Source organism: Scophthalmus maximus, chromosome 6 (genome assembly GCF_022379125.1).
Source record: "Scophthalmus maximus strain ysfricsl-2021 chromosome 6, ASM2237912v1, whole genome shotgun sequence".
In the NCBI taxonomy this organism is placed as follows: Eukaryota; Metazoa; Chordata; class Actinopteri; order Pleuronectiformes; family Scophthalmidae; genus Scophthalmus; species Scophthalmus maximus.
In genome coordinates this window covers 10,380,799-10,406,648 of record NC_061520.1, presented here as the reverse complement: position 1 = coordinate 10,406,648, position 25,850 = coordinate 10,380,799, and the positions used below count along the sequence as shown (strand labels likewise).

At 41.3% G+C, this 25,850-nt stretch overlaps 1 protein-coding gene across 6 annotated transcripts in view; it reads left to right on the top strand.

Annotated features, from left to right (window-relative positions):
* The window catches only part of kcnab2a (potassium voltage-gated channel subfamily A regulatory beta subunit 2a), a 68,103-nt gene that overhangs the window by 32,628 nt on the left and 9,625 nt on the right, over positions 1–25,850 (top strand). For 5 of the 6 annotated variants that reach the window (XM_035631108.2, XM_035631107.2, XM_035631109.2 and 2 more), the window contains 7 exons: positions 20,027–20,070; positions 20,371–20,408; positions 20,708–20,787; positions 23,823–23,867; positions 24,309–24,353; positions 24,598–24,641; positions 24,820–24,906. In XM_035631108.2, the coding sequence (XP_035487001.1) occupies positions 20,027–20,070; positions 20,371–20,408; positions 20,708–20,787; positions 23,823–23,867; positions 24,309–24,353; positions 24,598–24,641; positions 24,820–24,906 (383 nt within the window). Of the gene's footprint in view, positions 1–7,508; positions 8,518–20,026; positions 20,071–20,370; positions 20,409–20,707; positions 20,788–23,822; positions 23,868–24,308; positions 24,354–24,597; positions 24,642–24,819; positions 24,907–25,850 lie in introns of those variants that run through there. The other variant, XM_035631106.2, reaches the window with a different exon arrangement.

The window sequence follows — 25,850 nt, the reverse complement described above, 5'->3', positions numbered from 1 at the left end:
CTGTAGCTAATTTTTAATTTGTAAGGCTTTTTATTTGGTTGTATTACACCATGGTTTTTATTTTTGTCAAGCCAGCGTTGTACGCTTGTCACACATAGTCGTTTCTGTTGCTTTTATTTGACAAGATGCCATTAAATTCTTGGGAAAAAAAGAAGGTCTTTGAAGTGCAGCTCCTTTCAGTTATACGATTTCTATGGTTATAATCAATATTGTGCTCACCATTTGTTGGCCGAGTTAAAATGGTGATTATGTCCAAGATAATCATTTTTTTAATGAATTGATTCCTCCTCAGTTTATAAATGATTCCTCATGTATAACACTGGTTCTGTTGTCGTTCATCTCAAAATGTAAATCGTAAGAGATACATTTTATACATGTTTTCTCCTTCATCAAACTGCTTAATGTTAGCGTAAAGCTCATCATTTTTAATTAAGCATGACTGGTTATTCTTCACACCTGTGTTAACTTTGATGCATTTGAGCAGGGACCATGTGTTTGTCTTTGTCTTCAAATCTGCGTCTGTGTGTGTGGGGGGTGGGTTGCTCTATGCTGGGTGTATTCAGTATACCCCGTAGTGACAGGCGATAGGAGACCCTCTACGCTGTCCTCAGTCTTTTTGACACTCCGTCTGGAGAATTGTGCTGGTGTTGCTTTGCATCCCATAAAAGTTGTGACTTAACAACTTTCAGCATGTATTTCCTAAGCCGCCAAGTTCCATTTTTAAATAACACGTGAGGTTTTGTTTCCTAAAAGTTTCTCCTCTGGCCGTATCTAACTGCTCTCTCTCTCTCATTAACTTCTCATTAATCATCATCTATGTGCTGCGTCAGTGTCGATCTTGGCAGAAATCCTGCTCCGATATATTCTTCTTTGTCTCATTTGTTCATGATAAATCACGAAAAATATGTAGGTTGTGCATCATGCACACATCTTGCATAACAGGCAGTGCTTTACACATATTTGTAAGTTCCTGTGCTCCTGTGGTCAGGGAACACTCAGCCAAAGTGTTTCCCATTCACAATTCTTAAGGTTATCCTGGTAAAGGAAAGTTCACCAAAGCTTTTAGTCCATTTCCGTGGTTTTCGTAGCCACTCTTGCAAAATTAATGTAGAGGGAAATTTAGTTTCACGCTTGACCGATCTTTCAGAAATACTGCAAAAGCCAGGCCCCTGGTCTGACTTCCTTTGAAGCAGGTATTGTTGCACTGCAAAGAATAAAGCACAGATTACGTAGAAGATAATATATATATATATATGTATTTTATTTTTTTTCAGTTACATACTTTATTTCATTGAATGTCATCATTATATTTTCATAATTTTTTTAATCTTTATCAATGATAATACACAACATCATAAACTACAGAATTGACCAAATTTGTTCCTGTAAAATCTAATAGCAGTCTGACCACATTGTAGAGCTTCCTTGTTTCTATATGTTAAATGGGTAGAGGCCATTCAGGGACAGGGAATCAGCAGCTAAATTAAAGGGAACAAATGGTTTTATAAGCTTGGTTTAACCCATTATATTTAGTGCTTATGTGACAGCACCATTAAAAGCTTAAGATCGAGTGGTGGTTGCCGTGAAGCAATGGGTCATTCACTGTAAACACATTAAGTAAATCAAATTCTAGTGTTTGAGTTTAAGCATTTTCTTTTTTTTTTTTAAGTTTTAGGATTCTAGACAAGGTCTCTTCACCTGTATTTGAACTTAAAACATTCTAGACACGGGAGGCCGAGGTGCCGAGTGCAAGCAGCCTCATCTTTCCGATGAAATGCGTTCAGTAGAAAGCGTTTCTGCATAGCGACACTTCGCTGTCTGAACGTTCCCGTAGGTATGACAAATGCACACAGGCAGGCGGGAGGATCTTCCGTTGAACTGGACAGATTATTCTGCTCCCTCTCCACTCACTCTCCCATTTCTTCAGATTAGTGAGAGTCCTCCCTGTTTGGTTAGAGTACACCTTGTTTTAACAAGCTGAGGCAGAAATCCCCACGTGGCTGTTGGATCACTGCTGTTTTGTAACGGTGAACATATCGACTTAAAACTCTCACTGTCCTTTCACCTCATTACATAATGTGTAAGAAGCAGCTTTTTCTCTCCACTAATATGCCGTGTGTTGTCGCCCTGTTCAGGATCATTCCTTTTCTTTTTTATTACAGCATCTTCTGCTGACGCCAAAAGGCATCATTGTGATTTCATATTACATAAGAGCAGGGGTTCCCTGTCCTCTATTTTCTGAATGTCTCAGCTCTCCTGCCCTGTTAGATGTGTCAGTAGGGACAGCTGAAACGACAACTCCTCCTGAGCCCTGCTGTCTGCGGGGAATCTGTCATGTTCACTGGAGAATTAAGAATTGGAGCACACGCTGCTCACAGATGTGACCTGTGTATCTCTTCCCCTCTTTTCTTTCCTCAGGAATTCCCACAACCACAGATATAATGTTTAGCCTTCACCCAACCTTATTTTCTGCTTTATTTGTAAATTGTACAAGGGATGTTTAAAACCTCCCATCGCCTCACTTGATATTATTCAGATCAGCAGTGAGTAGAGTTCTTACAAATAAATCACAGATAAACAACAATATTCTGAGACATTTCCTGGCTCAGTTAATTACATCCTCATTACCATGATGAAACAGTCTGCCGTTAGAGATGTTTAGACACCGCCTCAGGAAGCATTAGAAAAGCATTACCACATCTGTCGATCAGCACTGTCAGCCTGTCTGACCTCACATCGTTTTCCATTAACTCGCTTAAGCCCTTTCACCCACACACACACATAAACAGACACACAGATACAAACTGTTCTCCTCGTGTCAGGGTTGCTATCCCTTTCATTGGGTTACTCAAATCCTCACCAATGCTGTTCAATTAAACCCTCAGTAAGTGCAACTTAAACCCTCATTGAACAGCTGGCCGACACGTAACACGCGATACAACTGTGGTCATTCTGTCTGCGTGGGTGTTTCACTACACTAACAAACACCTCCTGCCCCAAATGACCTTGTCTTGGCTCGTTGCCCCGGGAAACGTTTTCTTAAGTCAACTCAACAGTGAGAGATGTACAGAGAAGATGGCTGAGTAAGAGTGAAATCAAGTAGCAGAGCTGTGAAGTAATATTCATGAGCGTAGGTTATTCTGTTTACCCAATTTGAAGGAGTCTGGTTTAAGATGCTATACCCATGTTAAATTGCAGATTTTAAAGGACTCATTTTCAGATGTTCTCTGCAGTCAGTCCCCACAGGCGGCTGCAGAAAGCCAGTGCCCACTACACTCTCGCTTGGAGAGATCGGGCCTGAAGCCTGCAGCGAATCTGGATGTCCCAGCTCGATGGATGTACCCAGACTGCCCCTGAGAAACAAATTAGTGAAAGGCCGTATGAGATGTTCACTGTGGTGTTGAATGTCAGATTAGGGAGTCCTTTTCCCCTTTCAGTAGCTTAAGGCGTCCTCTGCGTTTTGTCTGGGCTCACTGTGTAGCATTGATTCAGAGAGCCAGTGCCTATTTTTAGAGCTAATGCTGCCGTCGTGGTGAAGGATCACTGCTCATCGCAGTACCCCACAGTACCTCTGCGATCGGACGCGTTCCTAACGCTCTGTTGATCAGCGTCGCTGTCCTCCCCTCTGCTACTGTGCTCCGCAGCAGCAGCAGTGTGTGGGCTGTGGTTTAGCGAGGTCAGTCGTCTGAGCTAAAACTCCTGTGCAACTCCAACAGACTCTGGAGGCTTCATTATGCTGCAGCATCATTGATTGCCAAAGCCTCGTCCCAATCAGGACTGCAAGTAACACTGTGTGTGTGTGTGTGTGTGTGTGTGTGTGTGTGTGTGTGTGTGTGTGTGTGTGTGTGTGTGTGTGTGTGTGTGTGTGTGTGTGTGTGTGTGTGTGTGTGTGTGTGTGTGTGTGTGTGTGTGTGTGTGTGTGTGTGTGTGTGTGTGTGCGTGCGTGCGTGCGTGCGTGCGTGCGTGCGTGCGTGCGTGCGTGCGTGCGTGTTCTGTACTTTTCTCCTCTGTTATTGTAAATAAGGGATGCAGGACTGTCAATACGTGGGATATTTTTTCCACAGCTCATTTTTTCAGCTTGCGCAGGTTTACAGTGCAGCTGTTCGACTACATGATGAATCTTAGTGTTGATGTCTGCAGGTCTTTTGTTTTCCTTCTCCGTCCCCACACTCCGATTTTTACTCTGCTGTAGTCATGATCAGTGAAACACGTTCAGCCGTATATCGAGATATTCCTTTATTCGTCCCAACATGGGGAAATTTGGTATCTACAACATTCCTCTCCTCCTCCTCCCCCACACATTGAATGAAATGCAGGGCCCTGCATTCGCTCACAAGTGAATGAGTGTCTAAGAGGGATTTTAGCAGCTCGGCAGATTTTGGGGGGGGGATAACAGCAAATCAGGCACTTAATCAAAGCAAGAAGGGGAAGGGCACAACACAAATTGTGATTATATAAGTGGAAGGAGATTGATTTTTACTCTTTATTTGTTCAGAACTGCTTTATAACAACCAGCTACTGGATCCTACCCTAACAATGGGAACTGATACCATGTGTCTCTCAGGTATTATTCAGCTGTTTCCGGCATCAACGCAAAAAAATCTTTTTTGATCATTGTAGAACAGTTATGAATTGGCTTGAGCACATTCTGAGTCACCCTGCTATGTGCACACTAAACACAATGTCGCTAATTAGCAATTTATCAGTGGCACACTAAGGCATTATGTAAAGATCAAAGTTTCTTATTTTTAGCTCAGCTTCCTTTAGTGACTGATTTAGCTTGTGACCACCTGCGAATGGAAGTTCATTCCAAATTTGCTCCCGCAGACTCGGATGAACGATTACAAAAGCAGCTTATAGTTCAGGCCAGTAACCACTCGATAATAGTGTTGAGGAAAGAAACCCTAATACAAGTGTGTGAGCATTTGTGCAGACCGACTATGATTCTGGGTTCACTTGCAGGCCAGGAGGCGGCTTGTCCTCTACAGTACAATTTAATGTGTTATGCGAGTTAAAAATTAATTAATGACATTAACAAAGTTGTAGTGTATGAAACATGAGTGGCACACAGATGGAAACGACTCCCCTCCAGCAATGTCGTGACTGCACTGCAGTGTTGCATGTTGACAGGTGGGCACGTGTACAACAAGGTCGCAGGGTTCTGACAAAAGAGATGTAACAGGTTTTCACTAATCATCTTTTCTGTTGAGAGCGGCTGTAGACTCGTAAAATGTCTGCCGGGGCGTGCCTGCGGTAACTAACATTGTGATTGTATTTTTTTTTTTATTTAAGAGAACCACATGTCATCAGCGCTCTGAGATAAGGTGTCTGTCATCTTTAATGGTCTACTATTCTATTTATACACTTCTATTTATTTGATCATTCGCTCCCTTTTTTGTGTGTGTGTGTTTGTTTTCCAGATTTAGTCAAGGAGAATGAAACCATGCTGTCAATCTGAAGACAGTTGGCAGATGTGCCTGTTGTGAAAATCATAGTAAGTGTGACAGGCATGGGTTATTGGATTGAGCATATTTGTTGCTCATTCTCAGCAAATACAGCTAGTTTGTAGCTCTAGCTGTATTTATTAATCACAAAGCGTTGTTGCGTGTGTTGCGTAATTTCTATTTTAGATATTTTTACAGGGCTGATAAAGTGAGTAGAGATTATCAGCTGCAGTATGGTGAGAGTCAAAAATCCCAGAAGGAGCAATATTTAAAAAAAATTAAATAAAAAAAAAGAAGTAGTTCTATTGATTCATTGAGGTGATGGATCACGGGTCTGTCAGATGACGCATGCTTGTATTGATTACTGTACCTTGCTTTGCACACCTGTCGATAAACGTGTAGATTTTTAGACGCAGATGAATCAAAGGTCAACAAAGGAGTCATATGGTTTGGTAATGACAAGATATCAGCCATCACATGGCTTCAGCAGCCATGAAAAGCCGTGGCATGGTGGAAAATGTTGGAGATGTAGCAATAAATGCCAGTACTTGAATATTATAAATCATGCCTCAGGTTCCCTGTTGGGGCTATTGGATTTTTGTCAGTTTTGTCATGTGACACTGTATCTGTGCAGCCCAAGCTGCTGCCCCTGGGCCTCTCCCACTTCTCAGTACCTTACCCATGCCTCGACTCGTGGGGCCCCCAGGAGCAGAGGGGAGTTGAATTGTGGCATCACGTTTCCACGGCAGTGGAGGCGAATGCATGGACCGTACCCTGTTGTGAAGAGACTCCGTCAGCAAGAGCAGATGGTAGAGGAAATGTCATCAGTCCCAAATCTGACGAGTGCAGGACATAACCTTGCAAAGGCGACGAGAGCCCATTTGTTTTACTCTGCCACTGCTGTTGAGATTGATGCAGACGTGCATCCAGTGTAGTGTTGGTGCTGGGGCATCCCTTCTAAAACTCCTCACTGCTTCTGGATCCCCGCTTGTCTGCTCTTTGCACACAGTGTGAAATTTAAATCAGATTTCGGTTGAATTAAACCACCTTTCCCCTCCGGGTTCTATTTAAGTCCAGGAGACCAAAAGGTCATAGCTCCAAGAATAGGGTTGTCAGTTAGCAACAGCCTGTTTGCTGGATTCCTCTGATGGAGGTCGCTTCTTCGACTGCTTCACTATACATGTCTGCTCCTGATGGCATCTCTTTTAATTATCTCCTTGGCACACTAGCTGGTCCACTCCGATAAGCTTCAGTATTATATTACTGGGAGCTGTTGCCTCATATAATGTCGCTTCATCGTTGCTTTGAGTCCAATTACTGCAGGGTTTACTTTCAGCCTCAAACCATTATCATATTTTTACTGTTCACTCTTACCTGCGCCTACCCAGCTCTCCTTAGAATGCTTGAATTGGTCATCACATGAATTTCTAATAACCAATAGTAACAGATGATAAACTGAATTTGGTTTTTCGAGCATTATCCTGCCACAATTAGAGAGACTTTGCTCAGTTTAAGAATATGCAACATTAGATCATTTCTTTTAACCACTTACAATAATTTAGTGTGAGAACAAGTGCGAGTGAACAAAAATGCAGTGTCGCAGATATGTCTGTGACGTCCCTGCCTTTGACATATATCGTCACAGATAAAGTTACATAATGAATATTTCATGGGCAGTTGGACAGACCCACGTGAGAGTCGCCTTATCGGGGGCCATTGCAAAGTCCCGGCCAGTGAGCCTGAAGCCTTCCTTCCTTCCTTTATTTCTCCTCATACAATAAACTATATTAAACCACACTGTAGGGTAACACACGCACAAAGAGGAGCACAAAAAAAAATGCACTACCCTTTTCTTGAGAGAGCTGCTGTAAACACAACAGATTTGCCTTCTACAATGCCTTACTCTGTGGCTCTCTGAATATTCCTCCTCATAGCTTGTCTTCATATCCCTCCCACCACATTCTCTCCCTCCCTCTCGCTCGCCCTCTCTCTCTCTCCCTCTCTCTCTCTCTCTCTCCTCCCATCTCTTGCCTGTGTGCACTGTGGTGCTTTATGCAGAGCACAAGGCATACAGATGTAAGTTTAATCCAGGCAACGGTCAGAGCTGGGAAGTGAATATGGGGTTGCCCTTTTGCTAACATGCTGTAGTATTGAGTGGAATATTTAGCGGGCCAGCACAGCTGTCAAGTTGGGCTTCGAGGGACAGATGAAAACCTCCTGGAACTGTCTGTCATGTTTTACTCTCTCCATCTCCTTGTGTGGATCTATGCGTTTCCACTGTTGAAGCTTGGAGGCAAGAGGTGTTATCTCTAGCACTGAGATCAGCTTTAAAAAAGGAAATTGCAAGACTCTTGCAGAAATCTGCTTGTCAGCTCCTGACAAGCCTCTGATTATTAGATAAAGCAAGGGGACACCCGGATGAATTAAGGAAAAACTTGCAGAGGGAGATTACTTCAAGCCCTGCTTTTCTGAACTCTGGCTTGTGGAAGAATTTTTTTTTTGGAATTTCCTGCATTGTGCTGGAAGTGTGTCTTATGTATGTGAAGTCTGCCGGGATTGCAAATTTTCTTCCTCACACCAGCGGAGGCAGAGATGCTGTGATATTGTGCATGGACTTGGACTTCATTTGAGAGGATTTTGTTTTCACCTGATCAGCAGTCCTTCAGTGTTTGAATACATTCTGATCTGCCCTCCCACCGCTCTGCCGTGCTTTTTTTTTTTACTTAAAACTGTGAGCTGGACGGTGACTTAAGCAATTTCATCAGACAGGTTGAATTCGGACTAATTGCGTCCTCCGTGGATTCTCAGACCTTCGTCCTCTGAGAGTATCTGGTAGTGGGTGAGAGGGTCAAAAATCCAGGATGCAGGTGTCATTGGTGTGCACGGACCACCGTGGGGGGGTGAGCCGCACCACGGAAGACCGGCTAAACAGGCAGAACGCCAACAGCCCCAACACAGGCACCCGGAGCAAGTTCAGAGCTGTGGCGATGGTGGCTCGCAGTCTTGGACAGCTCTCGGTCCAGAGTGTGCCATCCTGCAGCGAGCAAAGCATGAGGACTGGCATGAAGTATAGGTAGGGCATGTACAAACTGTTCACTGGTAACTATCAATGTTGTCCCAAAACTTTCCACCTCCTTGAGTATACTTTAACTGATGTTTCATCCAATACAGTGGCTCATGGTACAATGTGTTCCAGAGAAGACAGCCAGTTTGTGCCCAACCCCACCTATTTATCACTGATGTCGGTTTACTGAGAAGCTTCATCATGACACTAACTGATTAATGAACCTTCTCAAACTTTTAATCATCTATCAAGTGGGATCTAAAAAAAAAAACAACAACTAGAAGCTGAAGATTTGCAGTTTGTGATCTGATTCATCTGATCTTTGTATTTAAGTGCTGTGACATGGTCGCCATATAATTTGCATTGGGTTAGTGGCAGCTGATGTCTAATCTTCTCAGTGCAGGAGCAACATAAACAAGCTCCACAAACAAAGCACAGTAAGCCGCATTTGTTCAGCTTTAAAGGGGAAACTAATTAGTATTTTTCCAGATTAGTCTTCTAAGTGCACAAATTGTTCGTATAAAACCCAATTTTTGTGGGGCGTTTTTTTCCCCCTTACTTTAATTTTCTTTAGTTTCTTACAGTGTGGGTTTGTGAAGATTATTATCGATGCAGTTATTTTTTAAACGTGTCCAAAAAAATATTCAGATCAACTGTATTTCCATTGAATCATCGCCGCATATGTTACCATAAGAGTAATCTTTCTGTCATATTAAAATGCCTCTCTAAATGGCACGAGAACAAATATTTAGATAATTATAGTTCTTACCCACAACATTGTATGCTGACATGATGCTGTACTGAATATTTATCCCACCTCATCAGTCCGTTGATTGATGATTTATACTTGATTGTAGTATTTACAACTCTGTTGCTTTCATTCTGCCTGGGTGGATAAGAGGCTCTGCATTTTATTTAAAGGAGATAACATCACCTGTTTGAGTGTAAAAACCTCAGGGGACACGAAGACTAATGACCACGTTTTATCTTCCCCCATACAGTATATTAACGTTTAAGCAGAGTTTTACATGCAGAAAAGCATTTGGAGCAAATTGCAAATGTCTCCATCTTGTGTGGTGAATTATTCAAATTATTCAGGCTTTCACTCGAGGGCTGAAAAAGAAGAGCAATTATGAAGTGGAATATCTTAAAACCATGTCGAGGTGCTTGGGCTGGAGGAGTGAATGGCAAATTGAACAGAAGTGGAGGACAACAAATCTGTGGGCAGAATCAGTGAGGAAATTATTTTCCTGCTCGGTAAAGGTAGTGTTGTTATGATGTGCTGCAAGCGGGCCACTATCTGCTTTGCATCGTCAACATGATTCAGCCTGTCAAGGTCAATAATTTACAATATTCAACAATATAACCTGCAGTCTGTATAGTTTCCCATCTGTCAACTGAAGACCCATGTTTGGCACGACATATTAATTAAGAAGGACAAGCTCTCTCCAAACATCTGCAGCCATGTAGAACATCGTTGTACAGCTGCAACCATTGCAAAGTATTCAAATTTAGTTACAGAACATGGTTAGGGTACAGTAAGGGGAAGTATTCTAGCTCAGTCTTCTTGGATTAAGGTGAGATTAATCATTCGGATAGAATATGAATATATTTGAAGTTCATGCTTATTTGAGTTGACTGTATGGGTATTTGTTTCTGCAGTGCTCATTAAAACATTACAATACGGATGCTAATGAAGAGCCTAAACTAATATAATTTTATTTAATATGATCTTCCTCTTTTACCAAACATTATAATCAGAAGGACAAAATGTTTCATTGGGTATTCATACGCTGATCTAAATTGTATTGTACCGTTGATAAAAAGAGAACTGTAAATTTTGAAATTAACATTTATCTTTTTAAGCCTCAAAGCCCAAGAAGAAGATGTGATGCTGCGCCTTCAGAGCAGAACAAATTAGTTTTTGTTTGTTTTTCAATTTAGTTTGTTGATTGTTGACAGAGAAGAGAACACTTGATTTGAGGAAACACATTACCTATCCTAAGTGCTGTTTTCTGAAGGCGCATCACGATCCTTTGCATCTGATTTGCTGGCGGCTGGCTCGCCATGTTGGCACACTGTCATTATTGAGGCTAATGATATTGAATGAGTAAAATCATTTTTCAGCTCGAGGGCCAGCGGCTGTTTCCGTTTCTTCGCTTCTGCCGTGTAGTCCAAAATACACAACGGCTCCCTATCTGCTGTAAGCCGAAGGTAATGCAGCATGCGGCTCAGAGACTCGTGTGCTGAGGGTACAACATAGTGTTTGTGGTTTTTAAGAATAGGAATGAAAGGGAAGGAAGAAGGGAGTGAAAGAAAGAGAGAGAGTGCTGAGGTTAATGCTGGTGTAGGCACTATGCCCAAGAGGAAGTACAGTAGGCTGGAATGATCTGTCATGTCAGTGCGTTTCAAATGTGCCTCTTGGAGTTGAATCTTGCAAAGCCCTTTAACAGCGATGCATTTCTCTTCTGATCCTTGAGCACAACATCTTCTTTCTCTGTTAAATTCAGTTTGAATTTTTTCATTTTCCCCTTTTGACAGGTGAATATGCTAGTGGTCTCTGACTGTACTCAGCAAAGAATACAGTTTAAAGCTGCTCTAACCACACTGCAGAATGTGAAATTCAGATCAGCCTAATTTGCATACAGTCCTCTCTTTCCTTGAATGGCAGCCTTGAGATTCGATCGGGAGTCAGCCCCACATCTTTGGGGCGAGGATGCATCCTGGGTTGAAAGTGCCTTAATCCACAAGGCCGAGGGAAGCCATCAAAGTGAAGTCTTTTCAAGGTGTGGAAGGATTGCGGCAGCTTTAGTGAGCTGCCTCACCAGTTCTGTAATGTGACACCGGGTCTGCATGGCTGCACTGGTTAAAATCATCAAGCTCGACTATGAGAGCCCGCGCCACCTTCAAGGATTGATTAAATGGCTTCTGTCAGGACGGAATTAATGATGCGCGCAAAATGGCTTATGATTATGTAAAGTAGTCTCTCTCTCAGGGTATGGAAGAATATCCCTGAGACTGGTGAGGCAGTGCAGGTGCTGACTGGGGGCTCTGCTTTTCACAGTCCGATATCAGCTCCTCTCTCGATTGGCCAAACCCAGGGAGGGTCTCAATTTGCTTAGTCATTGAAAATAAACCGCCGCAAACTAAATCTGGGGGAATAAGTGTGAAAACGTATCACTTTTCAATTGGACTGGCATTTTTTGTGCTTTGCTTAGACTAAATTTAAGAGCTTTTTTTTGTCAAATCATGTTGTTGTTTTTTTCCACACTGTTGTTTCAGCTTTAAAAAAAAAAATGCTGCGTTGCACTCAGTATCGTTTACTGCAGTGGCCATGTAGATCAGAGCTGACTCACCTCCTCCCCTCCCCCTGTAAATCTACTGATAACTGGCCTTTTCCCAGACTTTCAGTAGGATTCCTCTCATCTCTGGAGGTCCGCTGCTGTTTGTAAAGTTGACAGTGAGTCACAGCCCCAGTAAATAGCTACCGGCATTGTTGTGTAAGCGGATGGCATTTCAGTCCCACCACAGTGTTGTGTGGGGTTGCGATGTATCATTTTCAATCACCGAGCTGTGTTTGTTTGTTCACCTTGAACTTAGTGGTAAAAATAACAAAGAGAGAAATGTGAGGAGCGTGTCAAAGATTAACAAATGACACTAGCACCTTTGTACTGATTAATTATCAGCGTACAGGTCTAATGTTTGCCTGTTGTGTTATTAGCTGTGGTTGCAGAATGAAAAACTCAATTGGTGGTGCTTAACTATGGGAGTTATTTTTTTCCTCTGTAAGGGAATTTTTCTAAACCAAGCATCGATTCTTCATTTTGTTACACAAATGCAACGAGCATGCATCGCTCAGTGCTAGGTGACAGAAGCTGTGGGTGTGCGATTTGGGGCATCGTGAGTGTGGGTGCATGCTGGGACATTTTCCTGCTTTCTGAGGGCTCTCTTCACCGGGGAGGCAGCTTTGCACAGCCTGCACACACCCCCTTGAAATATGAATCATAAATAGCTGTACAGAACACACATTACAGCAGCAGTGCACTTTGGCCACTCTGATGTAAAATAGTCAGACTCATCCGCAGCACAAATTTCAGGCCACAGTAGCCACTTAGGTACCATCTTAGATGTTTCACCGAGCATTCGCCATCTGCTTGCTCTGGGCATGTGGAGAGAAATTGCCAAACGGTGGGATGGTTCATTTATTGATGTAGCCCTGTGCTTCACTGTGTGTTTTTTCCTGTCTTTGTGTATAAGAAAGCACGTGATGGGGGGTTTGTCGTGGAGTATTTTGCCTGTATGTGTCTATGAGTGTGTCTGCATGCTAGAGACACACTTGTGTTATGTTGAAGGAGAAAAAGAAGACAGCTGTTCTTTCTTTGCCTGACTGATAGAGTTTAATTAGAGTGTGTGTGTGTGTGTGTGTGTGTGTGTGTGTGTGTGTGTGTGTGTGTGTGTGTGTGTGTGTGTGTGTGTGTGTGTGTGTGTGTGTGTGTGTGTGTGTGTGTGTGTGTGTGTGTGTGTGTGTGTGTGTGTGTGTGTGTGTGTGTGTGTGTGTGTGTGTGTGTGTGTGTGTGTGTGTGTGTGTTTCTTAGCACCACTAATTTCCCTCTGCAGGTTTTTTTTTTAAACGCTTTGAAAATAGCCACGATTTTTCAATTTTGTTGTACAACGGTGAGTCCTCGAGTAACTCAGTATCTGTGTTGTAGTAAATCAGTTTATACTAATTCATGCTGTATGTGTGATTTCATTTGCCTGTTTTCATTGCATCATGTCCTCAGGGGTTACACATGATTGTTGGGCTCATAGCATTGATGAAATACAGATTTAGTCCAAAGTTTGGCATAAAGATGCACAAACAATCTATACAAGGTTATTGATAACAGCCATACTAGACTATTATTTTGCATTCAGTAAGGAGAGGGGTTTAGATTTATTAATGAGCACTAAATCAAACAGACTTCTTTGACAATGAAATGTGTATTTAGCTTTTCTTTCTACAGGAGAAGCATTTGAACTAAATGTTACGTAAAGTCAATGATATAAAACAGCTTAATAAAGTAATAAATCACTGGCCAGCAGGCAGAGATCCCATGTACCCTCCAGCTTCATGCTTAGTCATGTGTGTTATGAATATTTAACCTCTACATTTTTTTTTGATGAGGCAGATGGACCAGTTTTCTCTGAATTGATACAGTGCCCGATGTAGTTTGTTTTTTCAGCACAATGTTTTTTACAGGCTTATTAGTATAGATTTTTGGCCTTTTATGTTTATTACCTTGATTAGCTTATTTGTAGTTAGGGCTGCAACAAAAAAATATTTGTATTATTGATCCATTTGTCGATAGATCAATAATATAATTGATTTACACTTGGTCTAAAAAAAATGCCAGAAAAAGGTTTTTTAAAAAGCCGAAGTTGAAATCGACAAATGTTTTGTCTGACCAACATTTCAAAACTCAAATATATTTAGTTTCACAATGCCAGAAGACTTAATTTAACCTGAAAAAAATTCAAATTTAAGAAGTTTTTTCAAGAAAAGTGACTCATACTGCTCATTTGATTTCCAAAAGCATTGCCAATAGAATTCATCAGTTGATTAATGGACTTACTGATTTATTTGTGATTGTTTGCAACCCTCTGCAATGCAATGCTTTTAAAGACGTTGACTCCATTCTTATCAGTGAGTACACTTTGTCGGTGTCCTTTGACTATACTTCGTTTTTAAGGATTTCAGGATGCTAACTCTTAAATGAGAATCACTACCGTAGACTTGGACTCCCCCCACCGGTTGTAGCAAGTCTCCCCCTCATTCCGCTTCAACATATAGCAGATTTTCTATCCCTTTGGGCAATGGCAGATTTATTCCCAGAGAAGAGCCTCTGAAAACGCCCGAGTTAGAAGAAAAACAAATTCAGCCTCAAGAAAGCCCTCTGCGTTGGCAATCTGTTTATAAGAAAACTGTCTTGCAGAGCCTATGGCATTAAAGCACTTTGTTTCTGGCGGCTTTATAAGTTGTTTCCACACTTTTGACATGCTATTCTTGAGCTGGCTGTCACATACATAACCCCACCAGTATACATTATATAACTAAGCATGTGTTAATTTAATCGTACAGAAGATATATCCCTGTGTCATGAACAAGAAATAGTTTGGAAATGTGTTTGATATACTTTCTCTCCAAGAGCTAGATTAGAAGATGAAGATAGTTGATCTTTTTGTTATTTAGCAATTGAATAGAGGCTCATGGTTGGATGCTGGTGGATGTGCACAACAAAGAGCACAACTGTTCATGTTTCACCCAATAATGTGGTAAATAGGAGGTTAATTGGATAAACAGGGATCATGTATTATATGACCGTGAAGTTTCAAATGATACAGAGGAGCAGATAATAAATACATTTTAATTCAGTGTGACCTGGTCCTTGATTACTGTCAACCCGTGTGTAAGCAGCTTTTCTGGGCAGTGAGTGGTTTCTTCTTTCTTATTGCCAAGTCAGGGCAATTCTAATCCAATATCTCTCCTCCTTGGCTGCCTCCCTCCCTCCCTCCATTCCTTTATGTGGAAAGGATGTTACATAAACCTGAATGGAGGAGGAAACCACCTGCAGCTACCACGAGCTGGTGGAATTCGGTGTATGCTTTTCCCAAGTTAAAGCCACGTCTGAGTTAGTATTAATAGTCCAGCTTAGCGAACACATCTCTCAACACGTTTCTCTTTTCAGCACTGTGACCTTGTTTCTCATTCATCACCCTGTCAGGTCCTCTGACTTCACCCTGACTTTAAAACATCTCTCCTGCTCCTCCATGCGGCTAGACCGTTCGTTTAATGTACTAGCCAGTATATGTTTTTTTTTTGATTTTGAAATGATAATATAGGGAAGAAAGACCAACCCTTCTGTATTTTAAAACACAGTGCATCTGATTTGTAGACTAGACAGCAGACTGAACTCATCACTAACTGTCTTTTTGCTGAGGCAGTGGGTGTGACTGTGGACAAATACCATGAGAGAACAGACATGGACAAAGGAATAATGGATCAGTTTGATTTAGATGACACAAGGTATAACTGGATTAAAATCCAATTTGTGTTTTAAATATTATGATTGCTTCCATTTGACTTGAAGCTCTAGTTTTTAAGTTAACATGGTCAAAGGACAATTATATTCTGCATATGCGTCCTCCATGAATTTTTCGCGGTGATATGGACAAATTCATTATTGTGATAATTATCAAGCCTAATTTCTATTAAGGATGTCCCAAATACCATTTTATGGGCTCGAAAGCTAACGTTATACTTTATAAGCATGCACCATTTTAGCAGTTGCAAAACAACTATGCTATTACTTTTATTTTTTTAGGTGATTTGCCAAATCAGGTCATGTAACATGAAAGCTGTAATGCACAAAAATCACTTAAAAGAAAATACCCTTGTCGTAGAATAACTAATAATAATTCATGTTGATCCTTAATAAATAATGTTGGATTACTATTTCTTATTTCATGGACTAATGGGATTTTTGAGGTAATGTATAAATACGGTTACGAGAATAGCTCAGTAGGGTGCATATTTCCTCTGAGGTGAATCCTACACGTCAATCTCTTAATAGAAAAATAAAATGAGAAGGAAATACTCTGATAATATGCCCTGCATTGAACAAAATAACCCAAAGCATTATGAATACTGACTTGAATTTGGGTCTGGCTTAATTTCTTTCATTTGTTCAGAATCACTTGGTAAAAAGACTAATTTGTCTTCTAGTAGGTCACAATTATAGTGCATATGGCATAATCCGACATGATTTTGACAGACTTTTTCACAGTTCTATAGGTAGCAATGTCTCTTTCAGACATTTTTATGCCTCCACATCAGTGACACCCTTGGCCGCCGGAATTTTGTATTTGGGTTGTCGTAAAATCGACCCTCCCCTTTCTGCCTCATTCTAAGGAACGTCTTGAGAAAATGTGTCCAGATTTGGCCCTAATGTTCACGTAGAATCAAGGATGATTGGCCACAACTCCAGCATTTTTTATTCATTTTTTCATCCCTTCAAAGTCTTCTCTACCTATGAGTCTGGATAGACTGGTTGGCAGAGGCATACAACTGACGTGGTTAAATTGATTGGTCCAACATACGAGGGTGTGATTCATGGGAAATTACACAATTAATGACCTTGGTAGATAGAATAGATAATTTGCATCACCGTTACTCTTCTTTATTGCTTATTGGGATGTTACAGGGGTTAGATATTGTGTCAAAACACTTTTCAAGCAGCTTCCACTTTATTTTAAAGCTCAGTTCATATATCAGTTCATATATCAGTTTTTACAGGAACATAAAAAAGTTCATAAAAAAAATCAAAGACTATCATCTATTTATCTGTTATCTAATGCAATTCTTACAAGGTGATTCATGCAGTTAGCAGAGACTAAATATCATTAACAAAGGAAAATAGATGTACAGTGGCTCAGATACCAGTAGCCATAACTGAAGCTGAACAGTGTTTAACAATATGTACAATAATGTTCACTTTTTTCTGTACATGCTCTCTTTGTGTTGATGTCCGTTTTTACACATATTTTCTCTTTTCTAATTCATTTATACACAATAGTCCAATAATCATTAACCCAATGATCCATAATAAATGAATAATGAATGGCAGAGTGTCCTCTGCTAGGGCTATTGTCATGCTGACCTCGGAGAAAAGAAAACATATTGCAACTCTACTGTTTCCCGTTGTTCTTCCTTCAACAGCTGAGTGACGTACTTGGATGTGCACAATTCATTGTGTCAAGCTAAAGTGTAATGCAATCTGTGTGTAAACAAGCTCCAAATAGATCTCCAAGCCACCCTTAATCAAATAAACCAACATTCCAAAATGAAAACCCTTGCCTTGTCCCCATGGGCTTTGTGCTGATTGGATTAGAAGGGCGATGTTAACAGAAACCTCTGTGAACGGTTACCTAGTTTTTCCAAAGTAAACAATCATACCGGCCATGTGCTGTGGTCAATACGTGTTCTGTTCGCTGGATCCCATTTTGGCTTTGTCCCTGCTGCTGCAGTGGTTCTGCTGTCCTGCACTGTACCTGTCACCTTCATTATTGAGGAGGGCTCAATGACTACTGCTGTGGCTCGTCTGCTGAGGCTCAGCAGGAACCTGAGCCCTGCGCACTTCCCGGGCCTGGCAGAGGGTCACTGCAGTAACACACAATGCAATATTCAAGGCCGATCTTGTAAAATATTGAATACAACAATGTGCTGACAAAGATACACTGAGATCCAATGGGAACAATGGCAAGGGCAGAGCTGTGTGTATTCTGATATCCTCGTTACTTATTTTTAGTTTCGGTGGAAGTGCTTAACTACACTGGCACTGCGCTGTGAAGTCTTCATAGTTAAAACATGCAAAACTTACACAGTGATGAGCCCCAACACATGCTGCTCCAGTTACAACTCCAGAAGCATGTTTTGACAGTTGCTCTTAGTTGATCTGATTAGACAGGTTTCCTATGCATCTGCAGTGGTTCATCTGCACCGTGTTTTAAAACAATAAGCAACATGAATATGTTTAATCACATAATGTGTTTAAATCTGGAACAGTGTAAGGCAATTGTGTTTTAGAGACGAGCTCTGCAGTGATTACAGCCAATTTAAAGGACAATGCAGTTGAGCAGAATTGTGATTAAAGATAATTTGCATCACCGTTCGACTGATGGCTCAGTCCATCATTAAATACACTCTCGCAAACATGCTCCAGTAACAGTTTCAGTCAGTAAGCGGCTTTTGGTTTTGGTTATCTCTGCAGCCCCCCGAGGGTTTTTCTTTTTTTTATACTCATGCAATTAAGACGCAGTTAATTGTACACGGGTTCCAGTGGTTTGCCAGAGGGGACTTGTGTTGACCTTGTCACCGCAGTGCAGCGTAAGGGAACGTGGTCACATTAGATTCTCTCTCACAACGGACTGTGTTTACGTGTAAGTCCGTTGGTTCCTGTAAATGTTGTCATCGGGCTCTTGGTTTCAAACTGTAACACGATTACAGACCTCACTGACCATGTATCTGATCTTTTTAATGAGCCCCTTTGTAGAAAATAAGTTGCTGTGCTTGCAAATTACATGAAGTGGATATGATTTCTTTGTTTCCCTCAATATCTAAAAAAAATAACTCTTGAAATGGTTGATTCTTGCTGCGATACGCCATCTTGAGTTCAAAAACAAAGAATATAAGAGGCTCTTCAAGAGTAAGATTTGAACTAATGGAGTTTGATGATGTAGTGAACATTTAACTGAATTAACTTTTCTAAAATAGAAGATCCATCATTTTAAAAGTGTTTTGTTAGTCACTGCAGCAATTCAACAGAATCATGGCTTCACAAAACACCCACACACACTCACGAATACACACAGTCCTTCTCACACACGCAGTCACAAGCACAGCAATGTAACAGACACATCTGGACCCACATACACACAACACATCCAACCCGTCTTGCTCTCTGCTCCTTTTCATTTCAACTGGATTTCTATACAGGCAGTTTTATAAAAATATATTAGTTATCCTCCCACACGCTTACTTTTACTCCTGCTCATGTTACATCATCCCTGTTTTTTTAATGTTTTTACACTGCCTGCATATCTCTTGAAGGAGGCTGACCAGAAGTATAACATTTCATTTTCTATATTTAATAATTTCTTAGATCTGATATATTTGGGGAGGGGGGGGATAGAACTATTAAGGTTGTTATTTATCTGAAGACTGAAAATATACTCCTGGGGGGGAGAACAGAACAGATTAGTAATTTCAGTGATAATAACAAATCTGTCATGATGTTTCCTTTTAACCAGGAACCAAAAGCATCTCAGAGAACTTTAAAAGCTTGTATGAAAGAATCAAAGACCAACCCAAACTGTGATTGTCAGCAGAGTGGTCTGTCTGGACCGTGAGAGGCTCAGGGATGCCAGCTTTAGTTGTTGTGAGTAGTCAAGCTCCCACATTGCTGTAGGGGATTTTAGTCGGATGGCGGCTGAGGGATCCTGGTGTGTTGTGTGAAATTTCAGTGGATATCATGGTGGGCCTGTTTAAGTCGCACTCCCTGTCTTCTACTCTTCCCCTGACATTTCTCCGCACGCACGTACAGTATATACAGTATATATGCACCCGCATTCTCGTCGTCAGCTCATGTTACTCCCCTCCCTTACCCATCCACTCGTATGTCAGTGCTGCAGTAGGTGCAAGGCTGGCTTCAAATCCGCACAAAGCTCTGTTTTTCCTCATATTCCATTTCTGTAAGCTTCCATTCAGCAAGAACCTTGAGAACAGACTTTTCTTCCATTACGAAAGTGTGATGGTTTTTTTTGATGTTTATATTTTTTAAATTACTGAATTTATCAATCATTCAAGGTTACAAAAGAGGCTTTAAGTCTCTGATGGTCATTGCCACAACCAGAGCGCAAAATATCACAAATCACTGCCACCTCAGTGCTGCATTAATGTGAATAATTCCCTCTTTTTCGACAGAAACCTTGGGAAGTCGGGCCTGCGGGTGTCCTGCCTTGGTTTAGGTATGCCTTATGCTTTTATTATGAGACACACTGAAGTGTTCTGCACCTAAATGACTTTGTATAGCAGATTAATGAGATGAACTGATTATATGTATGATGTATCATCTTTAAAGAGTGTCAATGCATAGTGGGAGGGGGAAGAAAATTTGTTCCAGGTTCCAGTAACCCTGCAGAACATCTTGTTTCTTGTACAGTATGTGCCACACATACCGTATGGTATCAGTCTTCACTTGCTCCTCTGTGTGCCCATGTGTGCTTGTGTACTTACACTGACACCCACCTCCCTGTCATTATCTTTAGGAACATGGGTGACGTTCGGTGGACAGATAACGGATGAGGTGAGAGCAGATGGATTTTGTCATCCTCCATCAGTCAGGGTTTGGGAATGGAGACCGTCCATACGATCTGGCATATCCTGAATTTCTCAGGAAGCCTATTTTTACTTTTTGTGCCAAATACTGCAATAGAGAGTCACCAGCCAGAGAATAAATGTGTTGAATGAAAACAAACCATAGCATCATTCTTTAGTCTTGTGAAGGAAGATTTTAATAATTAAGAAGCCCTAACACCTCACACCAGGGATCTCTCACTCGACTGTTTCCCCTCTCTGTTCCTTCTCCCCCTGCTCTGTCAACAGATGGCAGAGCAGCTGATGACTCTGGCGTATGAAAATGGCATCAATCTGTTTGACACAGCAGAGGTCTACGCTGCTGGAAAGTGAGTATATCCTGTGGCACAGGTCATTCATCATTGAGCAGTAACACCAAATATTGTGAAGCCTGCTGATCTGTGATTGATTGTTCAGTCACCAGAGATTATAGACGAGCTTGTCTATAGCCATGCTTGAGTGTTGTTTTGAGTGTCACCCAGATCTCAAAAAACATAATCTTTGTATTTATTCTATTGGTGTAAAGTGATGCGGATAGCATCGGTTTCATGTGCAGAGATTATGATAACTTCTGCCAGCAACCCAGTATAATGGATGTGAATAAGATTTTGGTTCAGGCTGCTCAAAGCTCTGAAAAAAGTTATCAACAATGTGTGACAACAGAAACAAAGTCCTTAAAACTGGGTAATTCCACCCTTTTTGATCAGGTCCTTCATGAGGGTTCAGATATTCATGGCCTTGGATCTAAATTTACTGGACAGCTAGTGATGATATTTTTAACCTCAGACAGCAGCCCCCTGTTGCCCTATTGCTGTATGTAGTGAAGGTTTAAATTCCAGCGTGGATTAATCTGGCTTTGTAGTAACTTGGGTGCTTTGAAATAATCTAAGGGATTATCCTTTGCCAACACTATCTCTGATTAACAGCACCAAGTCCTTTTTTTTATCCTCCCCAAGAATTTTCTATTTTTGTCATTATGTTTGGGGAGATGCGTCAGACTGCGACTGTGTCTCACAAAAGGAAATTTAAAAGAAAACAAAAAGATGAGAAACAATTCAGTAGGCGTCGGGGATTTTCCTCATTTTTCATTTAATGCCTCAACGTCATCAGTTTGCGTTGTTGTTTATGGATGGGACCAGAAAAAAACCGGCTCAACGGTGATCTTTGACACTGAAATATGACAAACTTTACTCTAATAATGGTGCTCCCATGAAACAAAGCACAACTCAACAGAAAGCATAAATCCATTTGACACGTGCAAATGTTTGTGACAGAATGTCACAGCGCAGTATGTGTTGCACAGGTGTTAATCCTAACAGCTTCCAGCACACAGCAGCGCTGAGGAGCTTATATTACACTCACACACACACACACACACACACACACACACACACACACACACACTAGCAGGAGTAGAACAAATCACACACTTAGCACATCAGAATGGGTGAAGCTTTCATGTGAAGTCCTTGGTTTTGGCTCAATGTGATTTCAGTCAGACTCGGATAATGTGAAGTGTTGTTGGTGGCTGTACAAACAGGATGCTGTAATGTTAATTCTGTGTTGCGATCATGGACAAATAAGCGAAGGTTAGTAAGCTGTGCTTACACTCCTCGCCCTGCTCATGCACAGCATTCGACAGTGCCTGACTATTTGTTTGTCATGTTTGTCCCAGCTTAGCTCTGCGAAACAGAGAAATAAACAAACATTCAACAAATCTAGATATTTAATATTTAATTGCGATCCCTCCCATTATGTAGGCTATTGTTCATCAGAAATATAAATAAATATGTGTAATTGCACGAGTAAAAATGTTCTGCCTATGCCATGTAAGCTGCTGTTATCAGCAGACACATATGGCTTCAAACCATTTAAAAGTATGCAAGTGATTGGCAGAGAAGAAATTTCATCTTCATTTTCATTCGGGCTTAAACATATTGCTCTAGATGCAAAGTAATTGCATGGTATTGTGTGAGCCCAGTGGCGAATCTGTATCATAATTACACAGAAATGTGAAGGTAATAACATATTATAAAGCCTTGAATAATGCAGCATTAAGTCATCGCTCGTGTTGTAAGTCAAAACATTGACTCGACACTGGAATTAAGACCTAATTATGAGTGAAGAGAGTTAACCTCCTCAAGGCCCACTGTACCTTATGTTTGGGCTCTCACATGACTCACATTTCTGGAGGCTAACATACAAATCATTGTGTGTGTATATTTCCAGAGGTACACACACAGACACATACACACTCTATTATGCACTCAAACATGCGTTATTGCTCTCGGGTGTGTGCGTAATGCTGGTTATTTAAAAAGGTGTGTCCAGCTGGCAGGGCCTGAAACAGATTTTAACAGTAGTTGTGCAGCACCTAGTCTACTCATGCTGCATGTTGGATCAGCACTGTGCTTTTCCTGCCAGCCCCAGAAAATGAGTGAGCCCATGTGAGACTGCAGCAGGAACACCTCCAGAAGATTCACGGCGAGTGAGTTGGTGCTCTACCCAGGCGCCACCCCTCGCCTGAATGATGCGGAAATGTTCCTACGCTTCTGACCCGTCAATCTCCTGCTGTACGGCAAACTGTCTGAAAACAGCTTATGTATACTTTGAAAAAGACCTTTATGCTAATCAGCAAGTTCACCACAGATCGGACATCACTCAGACTTTGTACCGGCGGGGTAAAGTCAGTTAAATGATTCAGGCATTTACATTCACACATACAGCTCCTCTGGCTAATGACCAAATTAGTTCAATGTTTGCAGTTCATGTGTGAAAGCTGTTTTTGTCTGTCAAAGCCTCTGTCTGGGTAACAACACAGCCGCGCTGCGACGGTCAGGATCACAAATGCGCTGTGTCATAGATAAGATGAACTACAGTATGGTCATTGTAGACTAGTTTTGAGAGGAAAACTTTTATTTATTTATTGAAAAGAAAGCATCAATCTTGATGCACCCAAATTGAAGCCAAACCAAATCGTAGTAGTTGTTGTGTTTTAGTTCTCAGAATGGCCCAAATACATATTATGGCTCATAGGACTGCAGAGACATCTTACTGGCAGGTTTCTGGCCAGCCTTAATGAGCCCCATGTTGAACGTAATGTCAGTCATTACCACCCCTGTGGTTGCTAATGAGTGACTTAGTGGCCGACTCCCACCTGGCAGCTAGTTCACACTCACCAGTCCAAAACAGGTACACTTTCCAATGAAAGCTCCCTTATGTATTATAAAGAACGTGGTGAGAGTTGTTTTTCTTTGTTTTAACTTGGGGCTTGAAATCATCACTGTGACAGTCGGGTGTAAAAGCCCTTTATCATTTCAAGATCTTTATTTAATCATGCCCCCTCTCTCCGTCTGCTTCGCAGGGCAGAGGTGGTGCTCGGAAACATCATAAAGAAGAAAGGATGGAGGTATGAGGCACACTTTAATTGGGTTTGGTGTTTTCTAATATCCGTCCCAGCCAGCCACCACAATCTTGTATCATCTCCTTCCCTGCACATAGTGAGAGGCTGTGTGAGGTATGATAGGGAGATGGAAGATTAATGAGGGCGACCGTGCCATACCCACACTCCTGTGTCCCTCCTCAAATACACTGGATTATAAAGAATTTCTAGCGCCTTGTCTTATACCTTGATCTGTCCTGGATTGGCTTTTGTACTGTATAGCTTTGTCAGTTTATACACCCACAACATTTACATCATTGCATGGTTACCCAGAGTATATATCTGAGCTTTTCATCCTATTGAAACATTAGAACATAAGCTTTGTGTAAAGTGTAAAACACTTTCTTTCTCTTTTTTTTTTACTATAACTGCTGTTGTAACAGATGCGCTTTCATTTTACATTTTCAGACGTTCAACTCTGGTCATAACAACAAAGATCTTCTGGGGTGGAAAGTAAGTTTCATCCGGTTGCCTCCAAATGAGAAATGCTCCTGCTGTATACTTTTTCTCGAGTTGGTAATGGGATCATGTGTCATCCAAAACTGATCTGTTGTCAGGTACTTTCAATAAGCCTGAAACATGTATTAGATCATATTTCACAAAGGATATAAGATATATATTATTCTGGAGTAGCTGGTAGTACTTTATTTCAAATAACTCTTATGAACCCAAGGTCTATTTGTCTGTTTTTTTCCAGAGCAGAGACTGAAAGAGGTTTATCCCGAAAACACATTATAGAAGGTAAGAAGCAACACTGCATATTAAACGTTGACACTGCATCAACAAAATAGTCTTGATTTTATTAGAGTTACCAAAAAACACTTACAATAACCCTGTAGAAATAAATTATTTGAGAATCCTAATAGTGTTACTCAACGGAGATCCACTACTACTTACTAACTGTGGTGCTTATTTCTAGGTTTAAAAGCCTCTCTAGAAAGACTGCAGTTAGACTATGTGGATGTGGTTTTTGCGAATAGACCGGACCCTAATACACCTATGGAAGGTAAGGCTTCTACCGCTTCCACGTTATCACTTTTCATAACCACCTGTCTTTTCTTATCCTCTCACACACTCTTTACCATGTTTTCCTTGTTTTGTCATATTGCACATAACAAGTGCACCTCTGTCTCTATGACTACTGCAACGTGAGGACATGGAGGATATGTAAACCTCGTGTTACTGAAATATCTATTTTTAAATGCTCTGTGTTGTCCTGGCACTTCCACCTCCACAGTCAGAATTAGGATAGATACTGATGCTGGAGACCTTTAAATGGCGTGGAGTGAAAACTGTGTGTGGGCTCAGCTGGTCACATGGTATCCATCTGTTCCAGTGACAGGAGTTCCTCTTTGGGTTGGAGTAAGGTCACAGGTCATCTTCCTGCCTTCAGTTCACTGCCTCTCTGGCTCAGGCTCTTTCACAATATTTCAGTGTCTTGTGAGTCAAAAGTAGCAGGTGTTGTCAGATGTAAAAGTTGAGGCGATTCTTTTGCCCGTCTGCCCTTTTAAAGAGTTCACATGGACAGCTCTGAGTCAATGTCTTTGAATGCACAGTGGTAAAACCATCTGGTATATTTTATTCTGGCAATAGCTAAAAGGAAGAATACAGGGTGAAAAGGAGGTTAACTGCTGTTCTGTCCGTTTACAGAGGAAACCTCTTAAGCCGAGCACCCACTAGATGATAGGAGGGCCGACATGTTAGTCCAAGAGAGTTTTCAGAAACGGCACATCAGCAAGGAGGATTACTTGGAGCTGATACACGCCTGTTTTATCGCTCCCCTGTTCTCCTGATCTTGCCTGGAATACCCAGATCGTGATCTAACATGTTTGACGTTTTGGTCAGCGGTCGAGCAAAACTGATTGTCACTGTGACGAACGAAAAGACGGAAATTAAAGTGGAATGATGTGAGATTTCAATCGGAGTAACTCTGGGGTCAGATATGGCTGT